Source organism: Nyctibius grandis, chromosome 8 (assembly GCF_013368605.1).
Source record: "Nyctibius grandis isolate bNycGra1 chromosome 8, bNycGra1.pri, whole genome shotgun sequence".
NCBI classification, from domain to species: domain Eukaryota; kingdom Metazoa; phylum Chordata; class Aves; order Nyctibiiformes; family Nyctibiidae; genus Nyctibius; species Nyctibius grandis.
This window is the reverse complement of record NC_090665.1, coordinates 11300664-11314009: the sequence shown is the minus strand read 5'-3', so window position 1 is coordinate 11314009 and position 13346 is coordinate 11300664. Positions and strand designations below refer to the sequence as shown.

Genomic DNA, 13346 nt, shown 5'->3' with positions numbered 1-13346 from the left:
AAAAGGTAACTGCTAGCCATAAGTATGTCATTACTTACGCTGTCAATAGAAATTACTTTTTAATGGCATTCTAAAATGGTATTGAAAGAGAAGATGAAATCAAGAATATTGCGTAAATTTTTCCAGAGTTATGGCAACATTTTAATAGGAATTTTGAAATGTGCAGTCAATGTGCAGATACAGTCACTGTACTGATATAAAGGAGGGTAACTCCTTCAGCATATGTCAGCGTTCCTTATCCTGTAGTGTCTACAGGTAAGGCATAAAATAATACAGCAGTCTGACGCCTTCTCCCCAAATAGAGTGCTCTTGGTTTGAAAGACTGATTTTTTTTTTTTGTTTGTTTCTTTCTTTATTTTTCTATTTGAACATTTGTGGTCAGCATGGAAATAGTTAAGACTTTACAAACACTGGATTCCATGACATATCTTAAGGAAATAAGACAAGAGAAGGCTAGTTAGCTAGGAGAGAGCTGCTGTTTACATAGACAGATGTTAACGATAAAGGAAATGGTAGTTCACTAGGGTATCCAGGGTTCTCAAAATTTGACTTAAGGATGGCAGTGGATCTTCATGCAGAAGGAGTTAATCAACGATCTGAATGAATTGCAGCTTATTCATATTATGCTGCAGCAGATTGAAATTCTTAATGAGACACTAAAAACAGGTCATATTGTTGCCTTCAAAATTGTGGAAAAACAGCCATATGACAATGAGTAATTTTTTTATATTTTAAGCTTGTATTAGTCAAATATTTCATTTGTGGCAACCACAAGCTGTAAAGTACTTCCACAATAATTCTGTGCAAACGCCTTGGCAGGCAGCCTGTCTTTTTTTCTTCAGCATGCTGGAGCCATTAAAACTCTTTCAGAGTTGGATGTAATGCAGACTTCGTCTCGAGAGTACTTACGTTAGTTGATTCAATTCTGTAAATACAGTTTGTGCCTCTGGACAGACTGTGGTGCATTCCTGATGCAGCAAAGCTGTGTGTATTCTGGTCTGAATACGCTTCTTGGCACTCAGTTGAACCCAGTCCTGTCTGTTCAGAATAAATATCATGGATTTGTCATGTGCATCAGTGCTAATTTAAGTAATAGAGAAGACCCGTAGCGCATGGGTCTTCCACATCTCTTAAGCTTATCCACACAGAATAGGTAATATGTCTACACACAGGCAGCATGATTGACAACTTTTGGAAATGCATTGGAAAGTGTCTGTCTATTCCATAGTTGCCCCAGGAGTGCAGGTTGCAGAGTCTGGGCTGTCAAGAGTAAGCTACTCGGTTTCCATCAACTTTCTTTCTAGGAAGCCGCATGGCAGGGAACATGCTGTAGGCCGTGGACCTTGGGAATTGTTTCAGTGCTAGCAGCTGCCTTCTAGCAAAGAACTGACTGCAGAATTTCTCTGTTATTGTTGATATGATGGATAAGAGACAGATCGGTTATTGTTTACCTTGTGACTTTGATGGCTCCTATCACTGACAGTTAGAAAGTCATCGCTTGATTAGTGAAGTGAGCAGATTTGTTCTGCAAATATCAGAGGATGCTAACGTTTAAAAAGAATGCTGTTCTTTCCAGAGCAAAATAAGGGCCACAATAACTAGAACATAACCTTGAAAGAGAGATTCTGTCTTTGTGTATTTTGAAATGATTGTTAAGCAAGTTACATTTACTTGATTATGAACTGCAGTAATTGTGATCTGACTTGGTATCACAATATAATTTCTTTAGTCATCCTAAATTTCACCTTTGTGGTTATCTGAAGGTAATTGTCTAGGCAATTACTCTTACAAAACCAGCTGTAATCTAGAGGAGAATTCAACTGACAATAGTTTATATGCATCAGTGGCCAATCCCCCTTCCACATGGTGTTTACTCACAGGGATGCTGATGAATTACGAAGACCTGAAACTCTAAATTTGATGCAGGACAGAGAGCATCACCAAGTACTAAGGAGTTATGTGGACAGGACAGAGAGGTAGGGAAAAGAAACATATAGTTTCTACTGATTAATTTTACACACACCCACACACACACCCACACACCCCCAATAACCATAGTAGCCAGTTGCTCCTCTAAATGAGGACTGTCTGAAAAGTTCCTGTATTGGTTAATTAACCAGCTCTTAGAGAATGGGTATAAAGTACTGGGTACCTGAGTGTAACAGGCCAAATGTACAATTCCATTGGTACATCTTGAGCTGCAGAAAAATTTTATCGCAATTCAGGAGAAGAGATAGAAATGACTGCACAAAATCTGTCATGAGCAATGAGTTAAATTGTTATCACAGCAGTTGGTTTAACAGCTTTGCTTACTAAGCAGTTACTCTTGTGATTTGATGAGATACTTGTGTGTCACTGACAACTCATGTATGAAAATTTGTTTATATTTAAGATAAAAAGTATACTTACTTTCTGTTTTTTCCATTTGTCAGACCCCCAGCTGATTCACCTTACTTTCTATCAAGTCACCACAGTCAGGTAACACATTAAACTCTACTATTTTATTCTTTTGGATGACTTTGATGCAAAAACAAAACATGGTAGCTACAAGACATGGACTGTTTCTCCATAACCCATGTGTTTTACCCTGTGTAGCTCTGTCTTTACAGCCTGGTGCACTGTTTTGTTCCAGGTGCCTAACACAGATCCCGAGCTGCACGGCAGGCACATAGAGCGTACCCGTCGGGAGGCCCAGCTAGCAGCGCTTCAGTACGAGGAGGAGAGGATGAGAACAAAGCAGATCCAGAGGGAAGCTGTCCTTGACTTTGTTAAGGTACCTCTTTTTAGTACCTACTTGATACTTTATCTTTTCTGAATCCCTTAATGAAAATTAATTGCCAAAATATGATTGTTATAAAAAATTGTGTTTTTACGTAGTCCACCGCATTCTCTATTTTTGATTTGCATAGATGTGACAGGATTGATATGAGAAAGAAGGGGTCTTTATCTGAGAAGACATAGAGGCAATTTAATTTTGAATACAAATTTGGCAGAGAAGAGATCAATCGTATAGACAAGAAGATAATGTTGCCTGATCTGTTTTGGTATTTTATGATGCATAAATGCGTTAGCTCCAGTTAAAGCACGGGTGCAAATTTATGGTACATGAGATACTCTGTGGATACTGTGTCTTCGCTTTCTTTTTCACTGCAGTCAATACAAAGTAGTCTGCTGCATAACGTGCCAACGTGTTTATGTGCTAGTTGTTTTAAATTTATTTTACTGTTTACTGCTCTGGTAATCTACCCTAATTTCACCATCACAAATTTAATAAATGTTACAGTTAATATTTTGGGCTTAGGGTGGTCTGCAGAGAGGAAAAGAATGTTATATTGCATTTATGCAATGTATCAAGTTAGTTTAGAAAAAGGTTTTTAGCTGCCTGAAACTAGGCTTTTCATTAGCACCAACTAATCTCAGGCCCCTGGCAATGTTTTGTAGAAAAGCTGCTTTTATTAAAGATTCAGCTCAGTCTTTTCGTTAAAGACTTTAGATATTTAAGATGCATTTTGTTCATTGATGAGCCTTTTGGGATTTTTGTTTTTCTTCTGTTGCCTTTGTTATTCATGAGCACTTTATTCTCAGCAATGAAATTCCTCCCTTGGGTTGTATTATGGGTTTATTATGCATCTTTAATATGCAAAAACAATTTGGTTGTTTTTTTTTTCATATGGAATAAAGGCTGCTTTTTTACGAGTAATATCAGTGAAGTTTCAGCTCAGTGGAAACTTGAAATTTCCCCAATGCATGTTTTATTTAAAAACTAAGACTTCTTATGTTCTAAAACATTTCTAAATTATGCTGGTTTGTTCTGAGCTTTTGTTTCTCTGTCACATTAGTTTAAATTGGTCTTTCTTTTTTCCTTTTTCTCTATAGCAAAAAGCATCCTTAAGTCCTCAGAAGCAAAGTCCTCTGGATAGTGAGGTAAGAGTCCAAAAAGAGTATTACTAGGGATGTCAGCACCTGATTTCTTAGCTCTCTCCATCAGAGGTATTTTCCTGATTATGGAAAACTCTTCAGGACTGAGTTATAGCATAGTTTTTTCACACTTATTAAGCCTTGGATTGGGTTTTTTTGCTTATAGGACTAGTCTAATATTTCCTTCTGTTCATGTAGATTGCCTGTCTGAGTGTGTTGTTTTATTGTTTCTTGTATGTTTTCTATGTTGTATACAGAAAATACATTTCATAGTCCATTTTAAGATGCTCCTTGCGAGCAGTACAGTTTAGTTTCTAACAGGAGTATTCAGACAAGTTATTGTGTTGCAGTCATCCTTCATCGATCAGTTTTCTCCCAGTTTCCTGTCACTAGATCACCAGTTATCCCAGAAAGATTAGGCATTAGAATTTTGAGGGCTATTAGAAAAATAAATAAAATTTTTAAAAAGTTTTATTCTAGTGTAGTTTTATAATCAGGAACAGTAAGTCAGTAGGGAACAAAATCATACAAGGCTCAGTCTTCTAGAATATACAGAGCTGAGCCAATGACATCTGTTCACTCTCTGCATCAGATTTCTGTATAGTAATAGCTCTTCCACTGCTTGCCATCCCCACTTTCCTCCAGGGGAAGATAAATCACTTGGCAGTGTTAATCAGATCAAAACTTTAATAATATAATGAATATAAATAGTTTTTAGGAGCATTTTCCAACTAACTTTTTTCTTGGAAAATTACCGAAACATGGGTAATTGAAATAGGTTTTGCTCCTTTTCATTCTTAATGTTCCTCTATTCTTATTTTTTTCTTTTTAAGAGTCCTTTGTTCTACCACAGTAAGAACTGTGAATACATAGTTGTCTGTAGTGGCTTGAGACAACACAGAAAGCAGAGTAATTGGTTCCTTAAGTAATATGAATACACTATAATTCATGGGGTAGTGTGGCTATATATTCCTACAGAGTTACACATACTTCATGGATTTTTAAAAAAAGCCTCACAATGCTATAAACAATACATGTTCTGAAATGTCTGTCTGTTCACATGTGTTTCTGACATTCTGTGTGTTTCTGACATTACTCCCATCTCTCCCACCTCCCAGTGTCCCTTTCCATCCAGAAGGTCTCAGCATACTGATGATAGTGCCTTGTTAGTGGTAAGATCCTGCACGTAATGGCCTTTTTATGTGGCAGATTCTAAAGCATAGAAATAACAACGTTATGATTGTCTCAGATTAGATCAACCATTTTAGAGCTAATCTAAATAGCATAAAACATGAGCATCTTTGAAAAGTAGCTTAGCTGTGAACTTCAATAGCATGAATATGTTGATAGTTGTACTGTCAGCTGTTTATTAATCATATAGTGATGTTTTTCCACAAAATAATTAAAGCTTATCTTCTGCTGAGAGCAGAAGAAAATTACTGGTAATAAAGAACAGCTTCTAAAATTCAAAATTCGCCTCTAGTTGTTCTGGTTTGATTCCTTCTCCATTTAGCTTGCTTCCTAATTGATGTGCTCTTCAGTGTCAAGTAAGCAATTTTAATGCTTCAAGTACAGCCTTCTGCTTTAACTTGTTTGTATCCTGCACGTGGTGCTTAGAAACTTAGTATCTTGGTAACCATATCATAGCACAGGGAAAAACTGCTCTACATTTGAATGCTACAAATCATGAAATATTCCTTATACCTTTTTACTGTTTATTGATGAAGATGTCTTAAAAATAATCTGTTTTGAACACTTAGCAAAAATCAAAACATTTATGTACGTACTTCATGTTTTATGCTATTTCTTCCTTTATGGCATCTTAGCGATGTAGCATAATTAAAGAATATAATTAATGCCATAATCCATGTCTATAAAAGAAAAATACACCTGATTTGCCTGCTGTTGCATGACTGCATGCCTGGGATTTATTTTCTGAATTCATATACTTCCATTATCTGCCTAAATTTTCTTTAGGCAGTGCTCTTAGTTAGAATGTCTCTCTCCAGAACAAGTTGGTCAAGATATTTACTCTCTCTTTATTCAGACTTTTTGGTTTTCCTGCTATCACATCACTAGCACTGTGTGAGACAAGAAAGCTCATCATTTTAGAGAGAGAGATAGTTGCAATCATGCATGTGCCTGTTTAGAGAAATCACAATCAATTAGCATATAAAAGTGTGCTTTCATATTTAGATAATAAGAAACAGGAGAATAGCAGTGGTTTGGGTTAAGTGTTGATACTCTGTTGTCAGTGAATTCATCTTTGGAATGTATTTTAAAGATACCTTTAAGGACTCCATTTCTATTTGATTGTGTGATCCTATGACTTTTGTTGTAAATTAATATATAGTATTTTACATTACGTGACATGGAATTTTCAGAAATTATTTTGAAACTGGCTTCCATTGCTGTTTGTTTCCTTTGTGTCTTCAACCAAGTTACATCCTTGCACTTCACAAAAAAATGGACAGGCTGGTAGGGAAAGATTGAACTCTGTTCATTTCTCTGTTCATTTTCCTTTCGATTCCTTGCTCTTTTCAGCTGCACTGAGCTATAATAGTATATGAAATACTGGGTTTTCTGAACTGCTGAAGTATGATCTGCTGCTCTATTTTGTAGTGGAAATACACACTGTGTCTAATGATGACATATGCCACGGCAGCTGTTTCTGGCAATCATTGTAACGGGAACATTAAGCCCAGGCTAGCATGAATTTGTAGCATTTTTGTTTCCACAAATGTATTTTGTATGGTAAAAACTTGTTCAACAACAAGGAAATGTTCATTAGTTTGCTTAAAAAAAAAAATGTCTGTCGTAAGAGTTGAAATTACTTTTACCTTCTTATATTCATTTGACATTTTCCCTGTCCTTATGGATTTGAAATTTAGCTAGGCCTAATTTCTGAGGATGGCTTTTTCCTCCACGAACATACAGAGGCATTTCATATCAAAATTCTATTTGCTAATGGCAGTTCTCAGTACACATTTTCTGTTTTATAGCTTCCTCTCTCTTTCCCTCTGCATAAAGACTGCATGAAGTAGTGTAAACTTTACCTTACAAGACTGCTGGACATTGAAACTTGCAGATAGATTATTTAAAAAAAAAATTTAAAAATTTTTTTAAAGAACTAGTTCTGCTAGATTTTCCACTGATTGTTGTAGCTTTATGATGTGGGAATAACAATTTGTGGCAAAAGAGGAGAGTATTACATAGAGGTATAGTAAAAGATCTTTTCTTCAACATTTCCCTCGTTACATCAGAGCTCTCTAAAATGAGCAGTTGCTTTTCTTTTGCTCCAAACAATATTTTCAGCTCAGATGTAAGGAAAATATTAAAAAGTAGTGAGTCTAATATGTAACTAGAAAACAAGTGAGTTTTCTTTTATTTTACTACTTCCCTCTTCTGGTATTGTTACTGCTTTAACAAAAATTTTCTTAAAACCAAAATTTAAGCTGTTAATGTACTTTTTTAAATCTTAAATAGTGGTGTTTTTTGGTCTTCTCCTTGTTGTCTTTTATCAGTAATTAAAATTAAAATGTATTCACATTGCACAGGTTATTCTGACCATTTCCTTCTGTTTGTAAACAATTTCAGGATAGTCTGAACTCACAAAATGACTGCCCATACTTTCTATGAATGTTAATAGTTCAGTTTAGTTGTATGTTTCTTCTACACACCTGCTTGCTATTCTCACAAGGGTAGTCCCATTCATTACAATTGAGATTACTTGTTGATATAGTATCAAGGCTTCAGACTTGGCTAATGATTTCAGCCTTGATTGCTTATTAATCTCATTTTTCCCCAAATATCTTCTTGTTTTCTCTCATACTGTCTCTTACAAGGCGAGTACTATGGAAGGGAAAAAAAATCTCAAAACATCCTCTCAAACTGGTGCTCAATTTCTGTGTCGTGAAGCCCGTGAAATACTTGGTCAGCATCAGGCAGCCTGTGTGACCTATTCCTTTCATAACCTTTGTGTCATTGCTGCCTTGTGCTCCCTTCATTGTGTTGTGTTTTCTTGTTGTCCCAAACATGGCCCAAGGCCATCAGATTACTGTTGGCACATAGGATCTCTGAAACATTCTAAGTTAAGGCTTTTAGGCACCAGTGTGTTACAAATAATAATGGTATGAGTAAAGTAAGCAGGACATGAGTTATGCTAACTTGTACCGTGGAGTTTTCTCTCAGACCATTGGCATCCATTTGTGTATTCAAAAGTTTGATAATCAAATTCCCTTAAAATATCCTTATTTGGTTGGTGCAGAGTTCTGGTAGGGCTCTGCTTTGGCAGTCGCTGTATCTACAGTTGTTTCTGGCACAGGGAGATTTCTCTGACTTCGGTGCTAGACCTAGAGGCCGAGTGCGGCGTGTGCAGTAGGGGTGTTGTAAGTCTAAATTGCAGCATCCTCGTTCCTTTGGTATTGCGGCTGCCTTTTCTTACAGTTGTTCTGTGCCTCATTTCTTCCCTTCTTCCCTCTCTTTCTTTCCTTGCTGTCCCTGACAGAATGGCTTTGAGCCTCTCTGTGTTTGAGATTGACAATAACACCAATACCATTAAAAGAAGGCCAGGGACTCGCAAACAGGTGAAGAGCATGCGGTGTGTTGCTGTTGTGATTGTCCTACCCTGTCGTGTGCCGTGTTCCCTTTCCCTTCACCCACCGCTGGGTACGTGGGCTGTGACGACTTCTTGTGAGTCTGCGTCAAGGTTGTCTTGCTCTTTTCATCCAGGAATAAACAGTTATGTTAATGTTACAGACCCACCTACTTCTGTTTTATTTTACTGTTCTCATATACTAGGTAATGTTTTGCTTAAGTGATGTTTTGAAACTCTTTAAAACAACAACAGAAAAAAGAAACCCACAATTTTTGCTCTGTACTGCTGTAGAGAAAGACGCTGTCTTGAGGATCAGCTGTTAAGTCTGCATAGGGCCTAAAGATGTTTGTGTTTAAGGCTTGCCCTGAGTATAACCTCTCCTTCTAGTCCTTCCTGGCTGTTCTCTTCTGAAGTGGCAGAATAGTTGCAAATCATTTTAAATACTAACAATCCCAAGTGTGTCATTCATCTGTGGAGTTTCTAGGTGTCATTTGGTGTTCTTTTCCTGTGCTGAACTGCCACTTTGCTATTTGAATGCTGTTTCAGAAAGTGTAATTTCATTCTTGAGCCATTCAGTCCTCAAATGTTAACGTTTTGATTGTGCTTTCAACAAGACACAGAATTTGGCCTTCTAGATCCACCTGTCAGTGCCAGATTGGCGTACTGGAGCTCCTGTTCTGTAAACATGAAAAGTTGTTTATTTTGTTGGTTTTGATATTGATTATAATTGCAATTTGGCTGCACTTTATTTGTGACAACACTGTACATCTTCACACTGACATCTTCCCCGAGATCTAGATTCCACCCACGGAATCTTATTTACTTTGTGTGTAATTCACAAGGATGAGCATTAAGTGTTTGTGGCAGACACAAAGTGTGTATTCTTGAGCCCCCTAGATGTCGGTTTCTCTGATTTTACAAAGTTAATAGGAAAATAACTTACTAAAAATGCATAACATACTTGAAGCATGAAAAAGAAAGCTATTTGTTTTGAATAGTGGCTCAGAATGAACTGTTGTAGGGTAAGATTTCCTTTTGTCTGATGGCATAGGTGTTACGTTAGGTGTTACTAAAGAAGCTTTTACCCCACTTAATGTTCTTAGTTCTGCTTTTGGTGTCACTGTGTTGTGTGTAAATGAAACATTGCACCTCCCAAGCTTATTAGCCAGGAAGTTCAGGAGGGTAGGAAGGCGCTAACTGTAGTTCAGCGAGTACGTATCTGTTGCCTGTTGAGTGTTTCTGAGAATGTGATCATGATCACCTCTTTCTTTTTAACTTGTCTTCTGCATTCCACCTTTGTGCATGACCTATCAGCCATTTGCTAACACTGCTACTGCCTTCTCTTTCTTTCTGCGTTCAGTCACTCTCAGGGTTGAACCAAGAAAGCTGTGCTACTACCCTGCCTAATGCCTCTACCTTCAGTCCTGTCAAGGTATCTCTTGCTATTATCATTCACCAGTAAAGGCAACAAAAAACTCTTGGATCCACACATCTGTTTTAACAGGTGTTAGTCTGTCAGCTTCTAATCAAAAGTTCAGGTAGGGTATGAATCTGATTTACCTGATTAAACTGTAGCAGATATTACCTCATCTTAGCTTTAGGCTGTGTCTACCGGAGGCCTAAGCTATGAAAACATGGTAACTAGGCTCTGCTCCAAGGGGTTCTTGGTTGTCTTTGATGTTGCTTTTTCTGTACAAGATTATTTACTCTTGACCGAGTTGAGTTCACCAGAAGTACTCTTGTATTCTTTACCAGCTTACTTTTGAGTACAGATAACCTATATTTCTTTCTCTTCTGTGGAAACTGCTATATTGAATACATTCATCACAAGAAATCATTAGTCTGTGTAAGCACTGTAATACAACCACAGTGTGTTCACTGGGCAGAGTGGTGTTCAGTAAACAGCAGTTTTGCATTAGCAAAGGTGTCGAAGAGGTGTATCCTTATCGGTGCTGCTGTAATGCAAGTTCTGCATGTTATTTAATTATCTGTTTTTGTGTGTTCCCTTTGCAAAGAATACTTTGAAAGTTTTGGTTGGAAGGAAGAGTAAACAAAGAGCTGTCATTGCACAGTCAGTGCTGTTTCATCATTCTTTTTTCTCAGAAAAAAGCGATTGTGTCATTTCTGCAAAAGAAAAAATTTTGTCACTTTCTGCAGAGATGAGACTTGGGGAACAACATACTGTGTTATTTCACGTTTCTTTTTTTTTCTGAAACACAGTTAGATGGATGGAGCCTTTTTTAAAACACAGCAAATTAAAATGTAGTCACAGCTTCTCCAGATTAGGACCATTTATACTCTTCTGCTTTTTCGTCCACAGAGTGATGACAGATCTGCCATCTCGCTCGGCGCACCTACCACTCAGACAGGTAACAGGGAAAGGAAGAAAAATTTCTGAAAAATAACATCAAAATGCCTGCTTGCTTATTTTTTGTACTGTGAAGAGTACAAATCTCTGTATGTGGCACTGCTGTGTTTGAGAATTTACCCAGTTATTTGGGTCCCCTTAGAAACACGTGAGGAAAGAGGCAGCAGGGGTGGAGCATGTTCTTAGGCAGAGCATAGGGTTTGGCTCTTTTAAGCCTTCATACAGGCTTTGGCACACAGACGCATTCAGCAACAGTCAGAACAGTTGTTGGAATTGGTATGTGGAATGTGCTTTGCATGCAAGTGTCCTTGGAAGGGCCTTTTCCTGCTCTGCGCTTTTACCATGCATGGCTGTAATTTATTTTGTCATTATTATATTAAAATTTTTGGTTTGTTCTTTTTAATTACCACATCGCTGAACCCATTTCCTATTTAAACTCTAACCATTTCCTTCTTCCTCCTTTCCTTTCCTGTGCCTTTCCACATTTGTTTAGTCCACCTTTCCCCTCCATATCCTGGCCATGCAGCCCCGCCTTCCTATAGAAACCCTTCCCAGCGACCTGAGAGTTTCCTTTTCCGAGCAGCTGTCAGGGATGAAGCAAACAAAGGTAGGTTATATAGCTCAGAAATTAGCTGGGTTTGCTACATAATATTAACACCTGCATTACCTAGGTTTTGCACTGTTCTCTTACTTTAGGTCATTATCATCAAACTACTTTTAGAGTTCCATTTGTAGACACGTGGCATTAAATACTTTGTGAATAAGCAAATTTTTATTTAGAGCTGTCAAATATTCTTTTGTCTTATTTGTGGACATGTGGGAATTTGTTCTTTCTGGTCTGTGCTTACACCTAAAAAGATACTAAGGAAATGCCACAAAAGCCCTAAACTGATGAAAGCAGCTTGATAAATTTTGCATTGCACAAGTAGCACATAACAAAATTGCAATTTCTGTAGAAACACTGAACTGTTTCAACATACTTCACCCAGCAAAACTTTGTCCTGCTTTTGTGAATGATTATTAGCCAACAGAAAGAACGGAATCTAAACAGAAAGGAAAATGTGTTAAAGAACACCTAATTTAGGTTTAGTAGATCATTAGTTTGATTAATAATCAAACGGAAGAAACAGATTTTTGAAAAGGAATGCGCTGTACCCATTCTGGAACCTTGTGCGTGCCATGTATAGTACAGCAGGGAAGGACAGTCAGCCAAACTGTGCTTAGTGATTTTCTTTCCTTCGTGCTGCTTTTTTAGCTGTTACTTCATCTTCTGCCCGTGCCTTGTCTCCTGCTAATGATTCTGCAGACCCTAGAGCAAGACAGAACTCCAAACAGCGAGAAGAGGAGCTGGAGCTAATAGAGCAGCTACGTAAGGTAAGTGCTGCCAGGAGCCAGTGTGTGGACATCTTAGTAAATGCATTGCGTGCACCGTGCTAAGTCTGTCCTTGTGTTTTGGACCAATTTCACTGAACCAATATGGTGCACAGTTGACGAAAGTTAAATTGCATTGCACAGTCTAAAGTGGTTCTTTCAGATGGATGCGGTGGTGTTCACTTTGGTTTTTGTGGTGGATAAAGTCAGCTTCAAATTCTGTAAAATAAACTCCTGCTTCTGAGTGTCCGGCGATCTCTGCTTTTAAAATGAATGTGTGCTTGCTTTCTTCCTTATCAGCCTTCACACTTGTAAGGAACTCCCTGAAGATGCCTCACTGTGTCTTCCTTTTAATCTGTTTTTTAAAACTCCTCTTTGCTGTAAAGCCCACAGAAAAGCAGATGGAGTGCAGAGACTACTGCCAGTCATGCTGACAGCACCCTTGTGTGCTCTGGATCCATCTATTGATTCTTGCCTTATCCTTACTTAAATGCAGAACATCTGAGGCACAAATATTCCTTATACTTGTGCTTCTTGTCTATTCAGGCCCACTGCACTCCTGCATTGTGCCCAGGTACAATGACAATACACATGGATATTGAAAATGCCACATGGCATTAAGGTACTGCTCTGCTTTTCCCCAGACTTGTTTCTGGAGAGCATGAAGGGACTCCTTGAGGTGCTCTCATTAATTGTTTGAACTTTCCCAAGGAATAAGAATTCCTAGTTGTTAAAGCTGATTTTAAAAGCCACAAGTGTCCCACATGGACAGAGAGAATTACTTCTATTTTTAAATTTTAAAGTAAGGACAATCTTCTGTCTCTAAAAGGAGAAAGTTATCTTAAGTAAACAAAACAAAACACGGTGCTGTTTGCAGAGCCTCTCTTCTGTTATCTCAGAATGCTTTGTATGTAGCCTGTCTCTTGTTCTGCTTCCCAGGTAAGCTTAAATATTTTTTTTTTTAATACTTAAAAAAAATTAGATACAGCATAACAACTCAGTGAAATTCACACAGCGTTTGAAATAAGAATTAAAAGCCTGGATTGAATTGTTACTCATTCCCTTACACAAATGATAACTACCTCATTTTTT

At 37.6% G+C, this 13346-nt stretch overlaps 2 protein-coding genes across 10 annotated transcripts in view; both read left to right on the top strand.

Annotated features, from left to right (window-relative positions):
• Positions 1–13346, top strand: part of RPL35A (ribosomal protein L35a) — a 130757-nt gene that overhangs the window by 75910 nt on the left and 41501 nt on the right. The window lies entirely within an intron of this gene.
• The window catches only part of LRCH3 (leucine rich repeats and calponin homology domain containing 3), a 65818-nt gene that overhangs the window by 40233 nt on the left and 12239 nt on the right, over positions 1–13346 (top strand). For 2 of the 9 annotated variants that reach the window (XM_068405953.1, XM_068405951.1), the window contains exons 11-18: positions 1881–1976; positions 2433–2478; positions 2633–2773; positions 3877–3924; positions 5037–5090; positions 10836–10884; positions 11377–11490; positions 12139–12257. In XM_068405953.1, coding sequence (XP_068262054.1) covers positions 1881–1976; positions 2433–2478; positions 2633–2773; positions 3877–3924; positions 5037–5090; positions 10836–10884; positions 11377–11490; positions 12139–12257 — 667 coding nt within the window. The remainder of the gene's footprint in view (positions 1–1880; positions 1977–2432; positions 2479–2632; positions 2774–3876; positions 3925–5036; positions 5091–10835; positions 10885–11376; positions 11491–12138; positions 12258–13346) is intronic. The other 7 variants (XM_068405956.1, XM_068405954.1, XM_068405959.1 and 4 more) reach the window with 5 other exon arrangements.